The sequence below is a fragment of the Fistularia commersonii genome, chromosome 20, assembly GCF_037954325.1.
Source record: "Fistularia commersonii isolate RoL2024-O1a breed Wild chromosome 20, RoL_Fcom_v1.0, whole genome shotgun sequence".
Lineage (NCBI taxonomy): Eukaryota > Metazoa > Chordata > Actinopteri > Syngnathiformes > Fistulariidae > Fistularia > Fistularia commersonii.
In genome coordinates this window covers 2,208,405-2,228,996 of record NC_141303.1, presented here as the reverse complement: position 1 = coordinate 2,228,996, position 20,592 = coordinate 2,208,405, and the positions used below count along the sequence as shown (strand labels likewise).

The 20,592-nt window shown below is 40.4% G+C and overlaps 1 protein-coding gene across 3 annotated transcripts in view; it reads right to left on the bottom strand.

Moving 5' to 3' along the window:
- plcb1l (phospholipase C beta 1-like) overlaps window positions 1–20,592 on the bottom strand; it is a 189,453-nt gene that overhangs the window by 160,906 nt on the left and 7,955 nt on the right. For all 3 annotated transcript variants that reach the window (XR_015107685.1, XM_086166987.1, XM_086166988.1), the window contains exon 2: window positions 18,263–18,340. Coding sequence is in view for 2 of the 3 variants with exons in the window: in XM_086166987.1 (XP_086023113.1) it covers window positions 18,263–18,340 (78 nt within the window). In the remaining variant the exon portion in view is untranslated. The remainder of the gene's footprint in view (window positions 1–18,262; window positions 18,341–20,592) is intronic.

Below are 20,592 nucleotides of genomic sequence, written 5' to 3'. Positions count from 1 at the left end.
TAGGGAGGAATGAATTGATGAATTCAGCTGACTGTTACAAATGATGAATATTTGCCAAGTATCAATGAATAACCCTCCAAATTTACCTAAATGTAATCCCAAAATAAAACAGGAGGTGGCTTATGAAAATAAAAAGTGGCCCGAAGTGGACGATGCAGCTAATTTTTGGATTTTTTGGGCTTCACGCCGCCAAAACATTCAGCCTTGTCACATCGGACTAATGAAACTACCGTGAAATTGCGAGGTTTGTTCAATTCGGACACCAAAGAAGACGACTTAAATGGTTTTATTGCGCAGGGAGAAGACCGAGATAGCGATTGTGATTGTGTTATTTATTATTCTTCTTTTTCATCAGCCGTGTTATACGCACTGTTCGGAAAAATAGCATTTCCACTGTGTATTTGTGGATGTTACCGGTATTTATTCGATTACATTTTTTTTAAAGAATGTTTCTGTGTAACATCTTTCTGTGTCTCTAATATCTCATGTTACAACGTGGACAATTCCAAGTTCGACCTTTTAGCTTTATTTTTAGCCGCTGCGGCTAATATTCAGGTGTGCTCAATAGACGGTACTTATAAAGTTGTCCATTCATGGCTAATCTGTGCATCTTCCACGTGACTTTCAAAACACATATGCAGATCTTGCCGATCTCAGGATGTTTGTGACGATATTGAAAAAGAAAAACAACTGGATATCACAATCTTCTAACCTCCCGGCTCCGATCTGTCTGTGCGTCAGTCGCTGAGGAAACAAGAAGGAATCCACAATGAAAACCAAAACCGATCGCCGATAATCATTCGGGAGCACCGAGGCGGCGCCAATATTTGCACGAATGCAGGAAAAGTCAACTGAACATAATGAGTCCATTAATATAATAGTATGAGATAAAATAATATGATATATAAAAAAAAAAAAAATAGATAAAATAACTAAGATAGGTGGTGGGAAGATGGCACCCTGAAGAACAGGAGCTTATCTCGTGTAATTTTTATCATTAGTGTGGTAATAAGAGCCTGATAATACAGAGTCTCAGAACACTGTTCTTTAATTCAAGGCTTCTAGCGAGGAAACACAAGATACTGAGCTTTTGGGTAAATGACTGACGGGTAAGAGCAGCCGGTGGAAGAGGAAGAAAAAAACAAAAACGCTTGTTACTGTGTTGTATTAGGTGCACGTACAAGCCCATTGACCGCTCGCCATCTGGGTCTTTGAAATGGAAATAAAGACCTGTTTGGAGTCAGTCACCCACGAGGACAACCGGTCATTCAGAAAGTGCAAGGAATTCGTTGAAAGCAGAAGATTATAATTGGCGAATTAGCAAATGGGAATTGAGCGTAAGCCTTCGACTGGCCTGATTCTCGCAGCGAAATTAATTATATAACATTTAGGGACCTACGACGAACGAATATAGAAGAAAAGGATTAAGTTTCAAGCCTGAGTTAGGAGTGGAGAAAGGGGGAAAGAAGGTACGAGATTCAATCATTTCATATATTACGGATTATTTGCATGTAATCCCTGGATTTCCAGCTGTTATTAAAAACGCAGGCCAAACATTGCTGCATACAACCAATCAGAGTAAAGGAACACACAGCAGATCGACCAATCACTGACAATGTCATGCATGTACCAAAGCCTGGAAGAAGTCCTGATCTTCGTTTTTTTTAAGGGAATGGAAGATTCAGCCCCTTTTGGTCCCGTTTCAGAATAAATATTGTATTTGGAAAGTATTTGATTGGTTGGAGGGAGAAAATTGACTGTGATTGGTTAAATTTATCTTTCTTCTGCGAGAATCACAATGTTTACGTTCTTGTTTTTTTGTAATATTCATTATTTTCTCTCCTTTGTATAGCCATGAAATCAGTTCTTTAAAATCGAGTTTTATGATGAAACAACCATAAACCAATGTGTTTGGATGAAATAATATTGGAAAAGGGCATTGTTAGATTCCAAGAATTAAAATAAAATGGAAACATATTACTTATATACACATTACTGGTTCTATGTGATGGAAAAAAAACTGAAATTTGTCATTTAGAAGAGGTGCGATCATTTTGGGAGTGACGATTTTTACTTTTGAAAGTAAAAATCAAAATAAAAACAATCAAATTATAATAAAAATTCCAGCATGTGTGAATTTCCCCCCCAAAATTGTTTTTTTAATTTTGTTTTGTTCTTTTTGGTCATTTGTCATCTTTGTTACTGAGTTTTTAGACCTTTGCTTTGCGTATTTTATGTCGTATCAACATTTATTCAATCAACACATAGATGTTGATTTTTTCATGTTTTAAAACAGAAAGAAAGTAAACGTGTGATGAACTGAAGAAGCCCCTCAGATGACGGTGAAACGTCTTCAGGTGAAGAAATTCAAGTCCAGTTGCCACAACAAGAGGATTTCTACAAGAATTCTAAATGTGTGAAGTAATACGGCCGATTCTGTGAAAAATAATTACCAAAAAAAAGGCATTATTTCAGTTGTTCAGAGGATTTTTTGTGCACGCCGAAGACGAAGTTTTCGACTTCGATAGTCTTTTAATTTAAAGTCCCCGTCTTTGTGTTCCCTGCTCAGATGGAAATGTGGAGAAAGAAAATGAAAAGTCAGCATTCCATTGAGAAATCAGGACCTCGAACGAGGAAAGACAATTAAATGAAAACAAAAGGAAAAGAAAATCGCTTCAAAAGTCCTAAATATTGCATTTTCTTGCGATAAAATACGAGCGAGTCAAAGCGCAACTGCTCTGCAGTGTTACAGCTGATAAAATTTTATACCAAAAAAAGTGAAAAGGGGGATTTGAATGTTTGGTTTCTTTTAATGTCAACAATAAAAATAATATAAACATGAACGCTTGCCCCGGAGACCGATTATTTCTGGACTGATTATCGCTGGTTTGGAAAAAAAAAAAAAAAAAAGCTCAAAACCTATGAAGCGACATTTAGTACGAATTCATAAAAACAGATCGAACACAAATTGGATTCAATCGACGCATAAAACACCTAAAATGACGGGTGTTTAAATCCGTCAATTGCAAATCTTTCACCGCACAAACTGAATTTCGCAGAGTTTGCAGGGGTACAAAAACTGATGAGCGACACGAGGTCGTGAAAATCCTAGGATGAGACAGGAAGGAAGCTTGTTCTCTCATTGAAAACTTGTCTACAGCAGCACTTCAAAGTGTTTTGGCTGAATGCCTTTATTTGAAAGGCCTCCTGAGGAAAGCAGCCACCTGGCAGTCAAGTGTGTGTGCATTCGTGTGTGTTGAGCGATTGCTGCATAAAAAAAAAAAAATAAATAAATAAATAACAAGCGGCACCGACTGGATCGCCATGGCAACTGGTGGCAACTAGTAGTCATTTGAAGGGGGGAAAAGAGTCGACTCGTAAAACGGCGCAAGTTCAAACGGCAGTTTACTGGAAGCGCTCAATAGATAAATCCATAAATGATCCATAAATAAATACACTATAAATAAATATACCGATTTGAATGAACTGAACTAATCAATGACAAGGTTTTTCGGTAACCTCGGACGGCTGACGTCCATGTCGGGTCACAGGAACTACGACGCTCGCGGCAGCTTCGCGCCCGCCAGTGAGTTACGACGGTGTTAAACCGGGACGGAAAAATAAACGATCGTCTGAAAACATATTTCTGCTCGGGAGCTTTTTAGACCTTAAATTCCATTTATATCTAAGACTCGTAAACACAGTGGGATAAGGAAAAAAAACCCGCCTTCGCGTTTGCTCTGCTTGGTCTGCTTGGCTTTGTGTATGGACATTAGGACGGACTAAATCCAAAAATCAATACAGACAACTGTGATTTTTCGAGCTGGATTGGAGTGTTATATTTGTTAAAGGTGACGTGCGCAGCCAGGCAGTCCTGAAGGCTCTTTTGAAGACATTAGACGTCTGCCGTCCATTTATTTAATCTAAATGAACCAAAACACAACCTTTTGCCTGAGGAGACTTTCGGTCGCGGTGCGTTAACTTACATTTTCAGAGTCCCGAAACAACTCCCGCCCCCTTTTGTTATTCTCATATCTAGAAATCACAAGCTATGAGACGACATGAATAAACGCGACGAGGCTTGTGGAGAAACTGACATCATGTTTTTTTTTTTGTTTTTTTTTCCCGGTGGCACTGCCAGATCAGTGAAGAGGAAATAAAATCAAAAAAAAAAAAAAAAACCCAAACAAACCTGACACTTCCTGATTCAGCTGTTGTGATGCGGAGCTCGACCGAGCGCTCGGTCCCGTCTCAGCCATGCAAATATCAAAGTGACAGCAGCGACAGGCGGCATCGCCTCGCTATTAAATCCATTCAAATCAAAACCACCATCCAAACGACGCCCGCGGACCTTTAAACTATATTCCTCATATTTCATGTTACAGATTTACATTTCTCCTATGTGCTAAAATGACTAAGCGTTCCCTGGGAGGATGCATGGAATACACAAATATGCGAGGAGTGGTTTTTTTGAAGAAGAAGAAGAAGAAGACGAAAGTAATACGCTAAGGCGGAGGCACAGATGAGCTTTTAATCAGCTTTCAAAAGCAGTTACTCGCAGAAGCAGATGTAGAGCGGCGGCAGTCATTTACTCCGGAAAACATTTCGGTGTGAAATGAGTGTTTTCACCTCTAATGTTCTGCATCTTATCATCGCAGCAGAAACAATATATAGACTGTGGCTGCATGATAGAGAAAATTTAATCATTGATAGTAATGAAAGAGTCCGTCAAGTGAGCAGGGCACGGCCGCTGTGTTCTTATTTCATTTGTGAATTTCCATTTCCTATTTGCTATTTTGTTATGCACCGCTTTTTGTACCCCTGCAATTATCCCACAGGGACGAGTAAAGTCATTTAAATTGAATTCATGGAGATAAACAGGGTGAGAGAGACAGAGGCCTATTTTCGATGGATTGCAGTCTATTGAGCGAAGACAAAGGGTGTGTTTTTTTTTTTTTAATTGGACAAATTTTGGTGATGGTTTAGGAATTCTTTTCAAGCAAAGGACCTGGCCCCGGGTCATCCAGGGCATCCTCGTCCAGACTGTCAGATGCAGACATAAAAACGTGAGCACAAAAGCGCATTTCCATCCTTGTAACTTCAATCCTGATTTTTATTTTTATTTTTTTTTCATTTTTTAATCTTTTGTTTTTGTTGTGTATTTATAAGATAATTTCATATTCGAGCCGGACAAGGGCTCGTGTTTTGGACTTTATTTCAATATTATTACTTATAAAAAATTTTCTTTGTAAGAATCAGAATTAGACCGATCTTAAAATACAATGTTTGACTTCAAACCCAAGAAATATCAAAATCTAATAAATAAATCAAACATAAATCAACATAAATAAATCAATTTTTTTTTTTCCCTCCATTCTGTTGTCTATTCTTATCCTTGTTGTTGTTCACTCTGCTATCTATTTCCTTTGGGATGTCTTTCGCTGTCTTTTAATTGTCTCTCTATTTACGTTATATTCATATTTATTAATACTGTAATTGTCGTGCCGCTGTGACAGTGTGACAATTTCCCCTATGGGAATAAGTATATCTTATCTTATGTCTGAATACACATAAAAATGCTGACGTTCAAAAGTCCCTGGATTTTGATGAGTTGAAAATCAACTTAAAACAACATACAGTTATTGAGGTCATATAAATGTAATTCCAGTAGTCGGCGCACGTGGGTTACGATCTACGTCCAACCGAACCGCGGGAGTGAAGGATAGAAACGGTTCGGATTAAATCACAAAACCAAAGATTGATACGTACAGTTTTCACAGCAATAACGATATACGTTAAAAATTCAGTGTTGTAGTTTTTAAACCGCCATCACCTATTTTCTAACTCATTTCACCAGCTCACCGGCTGCCGTCACATTGGAGCCGCAGTCAAGCCGCTAATTAAAATTCATCCTTTTCAAGATGGATTCTTTTTTTTTAACTTGGAATAATAATTGTGGAACAAGACAGGTGATGAGAAAAGATATTTAATCTTTAAGAGCCACCGTCATCCCAGGTAAGTCACACCGAGAGCGAGGACTTGGCGTCACGCCGCATTCTGTGTGAACTGTGTCAGATGAAAGGAATCGGCATAACGGAGATTATTTTTGAACAAGTGGCCGTGAAATAGGCCAATATAAATTTTATAAATACCTGGACCCACGAGACGACGACACGCTTAATCATCCTCTTCACTCCGCCGTCATATATTTCAAGCAAGGGAGCCGCGATGAGGCTCGTACAAACTCTCAAATATTATTCAAGAGCGCCGCACGTATTCGATCGCTTTTGTTCAACTTCACGCGTCGAAGTTCAACAAGTATTTTCACAAAACGCGGCAATCGAGACAATATTTCTTTAACTTTGACGTCAAGTCTGCTGCAGAGAAGTCAACGGCGTCTTGTGAAAGTAACATCCAGAATAACGGCATCTAGTGTCTATTATTAAAAGCTGCAATAAAACTATTCCCATTACGCACTTCTTGAAGGTTTAGAAAAAAAATATACACCCTGTGATTTTACGTTTTGCAAAGAAAAAAAAAAAAAACAGCCAAGTATTTTTTGGCAGTTGCAACCACAATCTACTTGCGGTGCTGCTAATGTGACTTTCCGAACCAGTCGCGGAGCTATTTTTGTCATATGAAATCTATTTTGAGGAAGAATATGCGTTCGGACATTCTTGTTAGACCTCAAGGATACGTAACGGCGTGTTTTCAGTTTGTAATAATGAACGTAGCAGGACTGTAGATCGTTCGTAGAGGTTAAGGTTTAAGCCAAAAGGGGGGGAGAAAAAAGCACATTACGAAGCAGAAGGCTGTAATTCTGCAGTAAGCCAAATTAAATCTTATTCAACTGAAACCTATTCCTCTGCAAATCAATTGCTGTGCGTTTGTGTGTGTGTGAATGAAAGAGAAAGAGTGAAGGATCGGGTATCTTTATATTGCAACGTTTCTGCTGCTGCTGCCTCACAAAGGGCGCTGTAGTGACCGCTGAATTGAGAGTCCTGTCACAAAAAGCAGTTCTGGAAGAAACGGCTGGGTAACTTTGTAAATGTGGGTCAGAAACAGGTCACAGCAGGACCCGCTGTGTCAGACAGGCAGGAAACAAGCAGCCTGTTGAGCAGCTGTAAACAGAGAGGCCGGCAGCTTCTACAGAGCCGCTGATTTATTAGTCACTTGAAACTTAAAAACAGACCATTCGGTTTGTGTTTGCAAAAAAAACGGGATCTACATTTTCAAATCGAGTCTGCGGTTTAATCATGAAATACAAAATGCGACTCGGGAACTCACGTGGTCACTGGTTGACAGTTAAGACATTTTATATTTCATTGTATTTCTTATTCTTCCTCCTTCCTACTATTATCTATCACTGTTATGTTTTTACTTGAAACTCTGGCAAGACAATTTCCTTGGGGATAAATAAAGTTGTTCTCACCTCATCTCATCGTCTCGTCTTCACAGATGAGGTTGACCTTTTAAATTTAAAAAAACCTGACAACGTATTCCAAAGTAGAAGGAAGAAAATGACCTGAAACTTGAAATTACCCAAAAAAAAGGTCCAATCGGCAACTAGTAAGATCAAAATGATTGCATTGCAAGATTTCATGTTGCCTCAACCCCCATATTATGTTAAGGGTCAATTTGACCCTTTGGGTCAATGGGTGAAATGGGTCAAATTGACCCTTAACATAATATGAGGGTTAACTCACCGACAAAGACAAAAACGAAGAAAATGAAGAAAAAGAAACAACGTAAAAGGACCGGAAAATGACCTGATTTCTTTAGAAATGACCTGAAAAATATGAAGCGGAAATACAACGTTGGACGAGCGCAACTCGTCGTGCGTAAATATGAATCCGGAGCTTTGCCTGAGCGCAAACCAAATCATCTGCGGTCACGCCGGAATTGCAGAGACGGATTGAAACTCGCATGATAAATGAAATCGAACGGGAACGACGGGGGACGAAACGAGTCGCCGACTTCATCTCGCCGGATAAACAGATGTCGGCGTAGTTTTTTCTTCGGGGACGACATTTGCAAACCGGAAAGGCCGATAAATCACGACATATCTCAGAGTACTTACAATCATGATAATTTCGCATCCTCCGGGCTTCGTCGAGCCCCCGCCGGACTCCGACCTAATACGTTTCTAGACATGACTGATGGTCGGAGAGGATGCCGTCTCTGTTTCTGCCGATGCGGCGCCGCAATAATTTACAAGCCATATGATTGGTTCGGGCTTATCGCCGCGGTGAGGCTAAGCTTCCCCCGCCCGAGCTGCACGGTCAGAACGGCTGTTCCCCGGTAAGACGCCCCGGCCGCTCGGCAGAATTGCTGAGATTCACACTAAACGGTGTTGGTACCGATACAGTTTCGAGCCAAAAGGTCCTGAATTGACAAAGGCTCCTCTGAGAATGTGGCTCTGGGGTTTGTGAACTCACTCCAGTACTCCAGGAGAGGAAATGAACAGGACCGTGTTCCTGCTACACTTCAAGTTCCATGTGTGTGTGTGTGTGTGTGTGTGTGCCTGCTCGAGCATGTGTTTGTTTATCAGACAAGAACAGTGCAGTGTCCTAATCGGAATTCAAAGAGTAAAACAGGGCTACCTCAAGTGCAAACAAAGCCTTCTGAAGTCACAGAGGAACTGCTAATCCAGGAGTGTTTGGCTGGGCTCCTTTTTTTTTTTTCCTTTTAACACTTTCCCATTTTGTTTTTGTGTGTGTGTGTGTGTGTGTTGGACTTTGGGCTCTGATCAAGAGGCGCTCCCTCTACAGCGCCGCGCATACAAACCGAGAATTCTTTCTCCGCATTGCATGTGCGCCTTCGGAAGCCAGCAGGTTGAACATCCCGAGGTTCCTATTTCAGGTCGGGAGCCAAACCGTTGCTCATGTGAACCAAATAAAAGCTAAAATAAAAGCTGCAAGACGGAACGCCGCAATCCCTGTTTCACATTTCATCGTGAGATCATCTGTTCTCCCCAATTAACGGGACATGGTGTCGCAGGCCCGACTGTCATAATATTTAAGTGCTGCGGTGACGGTGCCTGAAAACGTATAAATAACATATATCAGGCTACTGTACATCGACATATAAGGCTAATATTAATAGCTGCCTGTCGTGACATTTTACGGTAAGTTTTTGAGGCTGCCGATCGCTCAAGTGTTCATTACCGCTCGTGTCTGAGCATCTTGTCTGATCCGTAGCAGCTTATTAGCCTTAAATTAGCCTTAAGAATAGAACCGCTATGTATGTTAAGACAAAACGGAGGATTAAATCACGCTACCGACACGATGCTAACGATAAAAAAATCCCGTAGAAATATTTTGATTTTTAGATGCAAAGAACTCGGGCTGCAATTTATAATAACTTATTTACATACATTTCCTCCATTCATTTAAATTGAATTTTTCGAGTTTGTTTACTTGTTTACTCGTTTTGTTATCACATCGACACCATGAGAGGGGTCGCACAGCGAGGGGATTCAATCATTTGTCTTTCTTCATCCCCACTGTCTTATTATTCTTACTTTTATTCTTCCCGCCGGGTTTTTACGCTGATTTTTTTTATTGCCAGTCTTGCTGATGGAAAGAAATAGAGCCTCTGTGTGCAGGGCCATAACTTGGTAGAGGTCACAATTCACTTTCAGTAGATTGGCTGTAGATTTATGCCTCCTCTCTCACCCCTGTATAGCGGTGACGGAGCAGGAGGGGCAGCAGCGTCAGTAATCATGGAAAATTGCTGTGTTGGGGGAAAAGCGCTGAGTGAATTCAACAGAGTGCAGAAAAGAGGTTGTGTGTTTTGCACATCATTCGCGTATCGGGTTTAAACGTGAACACACTCTACTTCGGAGGGGGATTGTAGCGATGGGTTGCTGGAAAAAAAAAAAAAAAAAAGAAAAAAAAAAGTCGCGCGCAGAACCGGTAGCTAAACAGTCTGCCTGTGTTTTTTTTTTTTTTTTTTTTTTACCTGCGAACATTATTCACTGTCATATGCTCAGTGCTTGACTGGATTAAAAAAAAAAAAAAAAACGGCTATGAAAAATAACCTCGGTGAGAGAGACGTTTAACCTTTTGTTATAACCTCAGTCTGCTTGAGACGACGCGCCAACGCACACACTCATATTAATGCAGACAAGGAAACAATCTTATCAATTTCAAAGTGGTCACATTCTCCGTATTATAGGCCGCGGACAAATGTGACATTTCCAAGGTGTGTGCTGTTGCATGGCAACTAAACCAAAAGGGCCCATTAATTGAACCGGCCGATTCCACCTCTCCGAGTTCCACGGCCCCTCCCCCCGAAAAGAGGCTCGGCCAACGGCAGCGAATATTATTTTTAACTTCCAACAGAAGCACCTGCTCCTAGTAGAACGACACAGGAATTTGTGTGTGTGCGCACGTTTGTGTGGACGCAGCCGCAGGTGTCCAAGCCCTGTGTGTGTGTGTGTGTTTAGGTCTCTGCTATATCGTAGCGTGAGCACTTTAGTTTTATGTTTTTCATGTTAATTATGACATAAACAGACGTGCAAATACGGCCAGTTGAGCTGCGTCTGCATGCCTCTATAGCACTGTAGCTTGGTAACGTGTAATGGAGGAGGTGGGAAATGGAGACACACACACACACACACACACACACACACACACACGCACACACTTCATTGCACATACTGTGGCTGTGTGGACATATGGCAGCCAACCAAAAGTCTATTCATTCCAGGGAACCTCTGTGATCTGTTTGCTGAACTCTCTCTCCTCGTTTTTCCAGACGGTTATTTGCCGCAACTGTTGAAAACGTTCAAATTCTGCCACCCATTTTGTTGATTTTACATGAAAACGCTAAAACTTAAAATCGGGGACAGGGGGAGTGACTGAGGGACTGAATGGTTTTATGTCACGATATGCAGGATAAGCAGAATAGATCATTTATGAGTGAATAAATGGTAACAATTATAAGCAAGATGTTGACTCCAATTCACTTTTGATTCGAGGGAAACCCCTTTTTCCTACATTGTCACACCGGAGCAAATTATGGATAGAAGACGAAAAAGAAAATGTAAAAATTACAGGTATTATTCACTTCAAATGTTCTAAATGATAGTGATGATGTGCCTCATTTGATTTCTGCTGGGGCAAAGCCACCGTAAGTAGAAGGTACCGGCAAAGATCGCAGACTGAAAGACGGATCAAAGAGGCGAAAAATTGCAGATGCAAGACTAAAAAGAAAGTTCTAAGTCAAGATAATCTGAACTGATGAACTCATTTGGATAATTTGAATGATCTATTTTCCAATCATCAAATGGAGACCTCTAACATCCTCTTCGGTGTGTATTATCTTCGGCGACCCGTCCTTGATTTTTAGTTAAAAGATCATTTTAAAGAGTATTTTCAAATGCCTGAGAAACAGTTTAAACACATTTTGTTCCTTTATGATTTGGGAGCTAGAAAAAGGAAAAAACACGCACGTCCGCCGCCCAAGTTGGGGATCAAAAAAGTCGATTGAACGGTGATCGGAAAAACAATGGTAACAATAATGTTATAATGTTAATATGACATGATATATCTAACAAGAGGCGCGCAACAAAAATAATAATAATTACATTTTTTTTTAAAAAGAAGGGAATCAATCACGTAATCATTCCATTAATAATGCCACCACAATAACATGTTTGTTAACGCATCTCTGGCAAGCATCGACTATGTTTGCTCGAAACGTCATGAAAGAATATGTATCTTTGTACTATATGTAGAATAAATTATCTTTATTTTTGGAGTACTTTTGGTGTGCGGATTTTCTAAAGCGATCAAAAAATGAGTACTATGTACAGACACGAGATAAGGTAAGATGAACTTAATTAATCCCATGATAGGGAAATTTAATTGAAAGGGTAGAAAAGTGTACAACTAGTAATAAAAGAATATGCAGATGAAGATATAGATTACAAATTCAACAAAAACTATATATAATATATACAATACAATAGAATACAAAAAATTAAAATTAAAATTAAAAAGTGTTTTATGTAGGGAAAGGTCATAGAAATAACAGGTGAAAAGTGAACATAATAAATGAAATGATAATAAATAAGGTGGCCAGGAGAATGTGTAAATATAATGTATAAAAACTGCACAGATGAGAGTGGTGGGTAGAGATGGAGGGAGTGGGCCGCTGCAAAAAGATATTTTTGTAAAGACCGGAATGATCGGAAAGCGTAAATGAATTACATTTCATGCAAGAGTAAAAGAATATTTCATCAACTTGAGCCCAAGTGTCTGCTTTCAAAGGAAAAGTATTCGGCCGCAATATTTTCTACTGGCTTCTGGAGAAACATCTACTGGACCGGAGGAGAAGACACGCGAGGGGGAGGTTTAATCAAAACAATGCTGGAGAAAATTGTACTTTAATAAATCTACTGCACTGATATACAAAACAAATAACTTAAAAAATGCCCACATAGGTTAATTGATCTTGCAGTGAGGAACCCTTTGGACAGGGAACCACATTTAGAGGTGGAATTGGGTCAAAAACACAGAAAACAATTAATCGCTACCCATTTTAATATCAGGAAGTTGAATCGATTTTCATCTCGGATTCAGATTCTGCTGATTTACATGGAGGCGCGTTTAATATATAGATTATATATGTGATTTTCTGCAAGAGTTTACACAACTAGGCTTATTATTAGTGATGTTGTCATGGCTACCTTCATTGTTCAAAATAGGCTCATCACTATCATAGCTATGATCATTAAATCTTTTGTTTTACTTCCTGCTTTGTACAAAGACATGTTTGTACATTATACAAGTGTGTGTGTGTGTGTGTGTGTGTGCAGTCAACAGGTCTGTTACGGTGAAGGAAGGAGGATATAAGGCCTGTAAAACGCAGGCCAAATGGACCCGACGCCAAACACACAAACACGGAAGTGATTACAAATCTAAAAATACGACACGGAGCACAAGACAAGACATGCAGTTTAAAATTTCTTCAAGTTTATACTGTCTCATTCTATCAGTATCAAACTTAAAATATAATTACATTAAAAAAAGTGGCACTGTTTGAATTCGTAAGGCAAATCAACAGGTGAAAAAAAAACACATCGGTTGCTACAATGGATTTACTGAAATAATCTTCACAAAGTACTTTTTTTTCTTTTCGCCGGCGCAACCATACCATTTGGGGATTTGTCTAAAAGGAACCCTTAAGTTTTGACTTCTCGACCTCAAGGCTTGCCAAAAAGGAAGAAAAAGCAACGAGCGTCACATCTAAACAGATCTGACACGGAGTTTCTTCTGCTGTCAAAGCTGAGCTTTGTGATTTTCACCTCAAGAAACGGCTGAACTCCACTTGCACATCAGACGAACTCAAGACTGTACGTTCAACTTAGGGATTAACGGTTCAGTACTTTCCATCAATCCTCTCTTTTCTCCATCTCAGGTTGTCTCACACCGTGATGCACCACGCTATTTTTAGTATTCGGCATCTCGGAAAATAGACCGATTTGCTTTTCCCGCGGGATATCCATTACATGTATCGGGCATCGAGGCTTGGTCGGATTCCTCTTATTTTCATCCGAGATTCAAAGTCGCCATTTCATAATGCGCAGAGATCAATATATGCCGCTCAAAAAAATAAAGGGAACACTTGAACAACACAATGTAACTCCAAGTCAATCACACTTGTGTGAAATCATAGTGTCCACTCAGGAAGCAACACAGATTCATTTGGACTTGTTTTAAGGACATTACATCAAAGTTGGATCAGCCTGGAGTTTGTTTTTACACTTTAATTTTAAGTGTGATTCCTAATCCAGACCTCCATGGGTTGATACAATTGATTTCCATTGATCATTTTTGTGTGATTTTGTTGTCAGCACATTCAACTGTGTAAAGAGCAAAGTATTTCATAAGAATATTTCATTCATTTAGATCTAGGATGTGTTTTTTAAGTGTTCCCTTTATTTTTTTGAGCAGTGTACTTCCAGATCTTCCAGAACACACGTTCATAGTTAAAAAAAAAAAAAAAAAATCTGGCTTCTTGAAAAATCTTGGCTGCACTGAACTTTTTTTTCTTTCTTTAATTCCACGTGTTTGAACATTGAAATTGACATAAGTTGTCCGAGGGCCGCTACTCATCACTCCAGATAAACTATCAGCCGACGGCAGATGCTTTCTATCTCACCAGAAGACTGATACCATCAATTATGAGGCTCCGGCAGATAATAACTGTAACTTAGCAAAAGAAGAAGTCCAGAGACAGAAATAGCTGCTGAATTCCCAACCGAACCACAGCTTATTTACAATTTTGTGCGAAATAACCGATCAAAGATGATACATTCAATTCAGGGTGAAAAGGGTTTGCCGAGAAGAGGATTCTCTCTCAAACACAAGCCCGCAAATGGCTTCTGAAATTAAACTTTACTTCAGCGACCCTATCGGCTCCTGGCTTTCGTTGAATATCGACGAATCCCTTTTTTCAGAGCCGTATGGAATACTCAACCCGTTCGAAAATGTCAAGCGGCCACTGGAAAAAGCCGCAAATAGGAAGACGTTCGAAATCAAATGCGTTTGCAGATGGCGGCGTAAACATTGGTGAAATGTGTTTCCGATGAAAAACGGATATTGCTTCTGAATAGTAGACTTGAAACAACTTTACACGGGGAACACGGCGGCCCGTCGACGGCGGCGGATTCGACCGAGAGCGGTAGGCATACCGAGTACGGTTCCGCTGTGGTTCCGAAGAATCCGAGGAATGCTTTTACTCTGCGGGCCATCAGCCCGAGTCCCGACCAGACACACACATAACAACTGGACATGGCAATGTTGCTGATTTAAACCGGCCTGTTGAACAGATGTGCAATACCATGGTGGGTAAATGTGAAGCTAAACACGTGCCATCTTTATAAACACGCAGCGGCGCACGGGAATATAGCCGTCGTCTTTCTTTGTGCCCTAATAGAGTTTCTTTCGGGCTGTGCTTTTTGTCAATTTGAGCTATTAGGGGAGCATCAGGACCTGGTCTTAATGCTGAGACAAAGAACAGAGACCCACACACAAGGACACACACACACACACACACACACACACAAGGGCCTCATCGTTCAAAAGCCCTGCTGTATGACGGCTGGCACAGAAAATAAAACCAAATTGATGAAGGGTCTTTCTAAACCGTCCTAGTGGAGAATCACACTCGGTTCTCATTACTGTACTGCTAATCACAGGTACAAACCATCACATTTCCCAAACTTCCAAACAAGCCGGCGGCGAAAGAGGAACATGTTTGTTGCCGTAGCTCTAAAAGCACGATATTCCTCATTATATAATTTACTACAACAGGAGACGGATCTTGGAGAAATCGGTATTATAGTGTCAGTAATATGCCTTTTTTCTCAAAGTCGACATCAGTTTTGTTGTCATTTTCTCTGCATGTACTGACGGAATAAACAAGATGTTTCTCACAATCCCATAATGACATAAAATTAACAAAATGGTAATAGCAATAATAAGATAAGATAAGATAAGATAAGATAAGATGAGATAAGATAAGATAAGATAAGAACAACTTTATTTATCCCGAAGGAAATTGTTGTGCCAGAGTTTCAAGCAAAAACATAACAATAATAGATAATAGTAGGAAGGAGGGAGAATAAGAAATACAATAAAATATAAATTGTCAAGGTTAAGGCTATCAAGTGTTTTAAGATCTTAAGTACAAAGATATCAATAATAATGATAATAACAGATACAGACTGATAACTGACGGCATGAGAGGAGCTGCAAAGTTGTTGTTTTGTTTTTTGTTTTTTTTTATAGTTTAGTGCAAAGTCAGTAAGCAGTACCATAATGCTACATGGTGGAATAGCAGAATGATGGTTTTCTCTGTGACAACTACCTAACAGGGTAAATTTAGCCACATGAAATACAATAGACAGTGGTTCCTTGTGTAATGAGGTGTGTGTGTTTGTGTGTGTGTGTGTGTGTGTGTGTGTGTGTGTGCGGAAGCAGTCTCAGTCAGCGTTCCTGTCTTTTCCTTGGTGTGGCTTCAGGATACACCCTCATCAAGTCAAACACAAAATCAATGCTAGTTATTACAGAGTCTTACTCCGACTGCTGTTACTGATACACTTACTTACTCACGCAGCGTGTATGTGAGTATATATGTTCGCGCGCGTGTGTGTGTGTGTGTGTTTGTGAATTTATAGTAAACCGAGAGAATCTCAAGGTAAATAACTTATGTGAACACTCGCAAGGTGGAAATGAGAGAAATTCACATCCAGAAGGAGCTCGCTGTCACTGATCGCGTCTGGGAGTTTGTGTTTCAAAATCTTATTCCTTGCAATTATAAAATCTTTTCCATCGCAAACGCACAATACACTTTGACATATTCTCACAGGTGTCGGGTTCAATCACTGCAGGTGCAGCAGTTCAGATTTCTGTCTTTTTCAATGCAGCTCTTTCACTGCTTAAAAGGTGCCATTTCCTTTTTATTCTTTTTTTTTAAATCAACGTATATTATAAAAGTTGAGGGTTTTACACTTGAGACATTTACTCTGAGCGAAGGTTGAATCACAACTGTATTTAAATGTACAGTAAAAGCAAAAACCGCTGTTGAAATGAATGTGTATAAAAATCGAGGTAAAGGCAGATCTTGTGAAACAAATACTGAAATAAGACCTCGTCCGAGGAAAACGTTGATGCGTTCATCATTACGGTCAAAGAATAGAAAAAAACAGGCTTGCATTTCTGACTTTGTCGAACGCATATGAGACAGAAACCCGGTGCTGCCACGGACCAAGAGCTAATAATCCCCGATATCTACATTTTCTCATGACTTCAGCAGGTCCCTACATGGGTTTGCAGTTCAAGCCGCATCCAAACCATATTGATTTACTCTTGAGAGTTTCCTAGCGTATCTTTTGGCCGCTGCAGACATCTGCTCTCATAGAAAACCCCTTAAAGTCCATTATATATCACCTGTTCCCACCACATGGCGAACAGATTAACGACCGGGGAACGTATTGAACGTTTAGCGGCTAAACAGCCATGTATTTCCCGCAGGATTTGATGTTTCTTCATAATCGCTACAAGAGTTAAGAAGCAATATTTTTCGAACCCGATTGCAATGTCAGCTTACAAGGTGAGCGTATACGTTTTCTGCGCGCGTGTGGCCAAAACAATCATTAAATACTGATTCAAAAGCGCACATCAAATATCAGAAAGTGCAGAAGACAAGCTACAAAAATAGTAAGTTTGTTCAGACGGCTTTGCGTTGAATGTACAGCAAAACATGCGTTTTTAATCCTTTTAGGTTTTATGCACAGGATGATGTGAACCCACCGTTAAAAGGTCCTTGTCAATCTTTTTTTATTACAGACATCGGTGTGATTTTACAATCATTACAATTCATCAACTGCTTGATATGGCCGCGATAAAATTCTCATTGTGTTGCCATGGTAATGAGTGCCAGATCATGCAGCAACCGCAACAGATGATGCCTTTAGAACATACCAGCTTTCCAACCATGAAACCGTATGACATTCCATAGCAACACGCTTCAAACCAGCTGACACACATCATCAGGCAAGGCCATAATGTGTGCCAGGACGTAAAAAAAACAAAAAGCTCAGCCCTATTCTCACTTTAAAAAAATGCCTTGAGTGCACAGCCGACGACGTATTCTGAGAATCCTTTACATTTAATACAGTCGTCTTTGCGAAAAGCATTTGCGTCAAGTCATTTTTTCCGAAAAAAAAAAAAAAAAACAAGCCATATGTTGTATAAGGACTTGATTTAGTGGAGAAAAAAAAAAAAATCACGACTTAATCATTTAAAGAAGGTGACAATCTGTAATTTTCCTGTTGGCTAGGAATGTGTCTGCAAGTAAAGTGTAGGAGGCATATCTAAAATTATGCACCTGATTCGACTGTGTTGTTTATATTTTCTATATTTTTATTAAGATAAAAAAAAAAAGTTGGTGTTGCTGAGATAACCGTTAACAAAGATGAAACCCCTCATGTGCGTTTTAGAGTCAAAGAAGACATTTTAAGGTCAGCATTCTTCATTGAATTTCATTTTTAGTGTCCCCCGCAACTTTAAAAAGATCTTTATGTTCTTTTCCTGTAGAGTTACTGCCAATGTGAATGTGCCCAAAGCTTCGGGGGACGGACGGGGCTTCACGCCGGGCCAGCCGCCAAAATAAAGAAAAAGAAAAAGAAAAAGAAAAAGAAAAAGAAAAAGAAAAAGAAAAAGAAAGAAAAGCTGCGGTGACTCACCTTGTTCTGATCGGTCCAATACAGGAAGTAACCTTTGGGGTCGACGGTCAGAGTCACCGGGGTCACAGTGGTCGAGTCCTGATTAAAAAAACAGACAAAAACCAAAATTAATGCCAAGCAAGTGGGGGGGAAGTTCTACCCAGTTTAGCTAAACCAGGTTTCAGTATGCCAAAAGTAAACTATTAAAGTAACAGTGAGCTGTTTTACTGCCTGGTGTTGAACAGAAGGTCTTCGAGCTTGTATCCATTGTTTAACCAAGTTCCTCTCAAAGAATGTATACATGAGCACCTCAGAGACGACACACAAGAGCGAGGACCGATTCATTCGGAGGGGAAAGCGAAGGAGATATTCCGGCATTCCGGACAAAAGCCTACTCATGTCTTCCTTGTCAAAATAGCTATAATAAGACACGTGCTTCTACAGAAAATACACTAAATTCAGTTTAAGGGTCTCTTCTCCATCAGAGGCATCCTGCCCGACATTGGAGAAAAGCGCAGCTGTCATAAACGTCAGTACTCGTTGACCATTACAGGGTTTTCGATCGCACGGAGGTCAAGATCTGGTTCTTGGCCAGTACGCCATTAATATTATTTATGGATGGTCTTTCGGTGATGACAACGTAAGTCCCGGGGTTCAGAATGATTCTTGCAGGAATTGAAAAGCTCAGTGCATGAACAAGGAAATATATAGGCAGGCCATTCCACATCTTCGGCCCTCGAGAGAGAAATACAGTAAGTGATTCACCTCAACCGGGGCGACCCCAGATTTCTGATGGAATCCGACCGAGGGTGGAAGAAATATTCTTGACAAGTCCCTGCCTTTTAGAATGGCTTAAAAACTAATAAATTTCCACTGACAACTCTATACTTTCAGTAAAAGTCATAGCTCAGTATACCTGTACATGGTTAACATCACTAATTACCTTTGGTCATGAATTTGATCATCAGTCTCTCTGGTTGTCATTGTCACGCTCTGTCCATTCACAGAATTTACCTAAATGGGACGTCCAGGACTGTGACGTTATAGTTGCTCGGGCAAGAATCATCACGACACACAAGAACCGGATGGGAGAAACAACTGGCTCCAAATAACTGTGGTCACTGTGGCAGTGAAGCAGGCCAGGTCACACACTGACAAAGTCCATGACAATGAGTGTTGACTGGTTAAAACATTACTTATGAGCGGAGGAGCTCCTGAGCACTTGGATTCTTCTTCCTTTCCTTTGGGGCTCCACCTTCAGCGACCTTCTTCCCACATCTTCATCGTGGTTTGGACATGAACAGAGGAGTGTCCATGTCCAAGCCCACTCAGTCATCACTTTGTCTAAGTCATACATGTCCTGCACCGCTGTGACAAATTCTTCTTTTCCTTTGGCCTTTTCCCTTCAGGGGTCTCCTCAGTGAATCAACCATCTAACCCTATTCTCTGTCTCCTCCTCACTCACACCCACTAACATGCATATCCTCTCTCACTATGACCATACATCTTCTCTTTGGTCTTCCCCTAGACCTCCAATTCCAGTATCCGTCTACCAATATATTCACTGTACATGACCCTACCATCTCAGTCTGGCTTCTCTGACCTTCTCTCCAAAACATCTAACATGTGCCGCCCCTCTGATGGATTCATTCCTGATCCTATCCATCCTCATCACTTCCAAAGAGAACCTCAACATTTTCATCTCTGCCACCTCCAGCTCTGCCTCCTGTCTTTTCATCATTGTCACTGTTTCCCGACCAAGCAGCATCGCTGGTTTCACACTGTCTTGTACACCTTTCACCTGGCATAGTATAATTTCTCACCTATTCAATCTATGAAATCACATTCTAAGTCTAGTCGCACCAGCAGAAGAGCCATATCATCATCCAGGTTTGCCAGAAGGTGTATTTTTTGCCACCACGAAGAACTGGCACCTGCAGGTCAACTTTGAGAGGGAATACTATCTCCACCGTTTGGCATCGGCCAGACATGGTTTTGTTGTTTTGGTCTTAAGCAGATGGTCAAAGTGGATTTATATTCCCATGTGCTGCTGTAAACCTGCAGATCTTATTCCAGAAACGTCTGGAGAGAATGCTGTGAGATGGTCAAAGATGGGCGGCGAGGCTTTGCGGCCCATTTATTACAGCTGGCGGTGCAAACGTAGGGGGATCATTTGAGTCCCGCAACACTTGGATTCAAGTTGAGGACTGATAACCTCCAGCTGGGATGAGGAGCTGTTTGTCTCTGATAGTGGAACACCCGGACACCGTAAAATACCGGTTTTATCAGTGGCGATTATGTCCAAGCTACAGCGCAAATTGTAGAGTGAAATCACATCCAAAACATTGCTG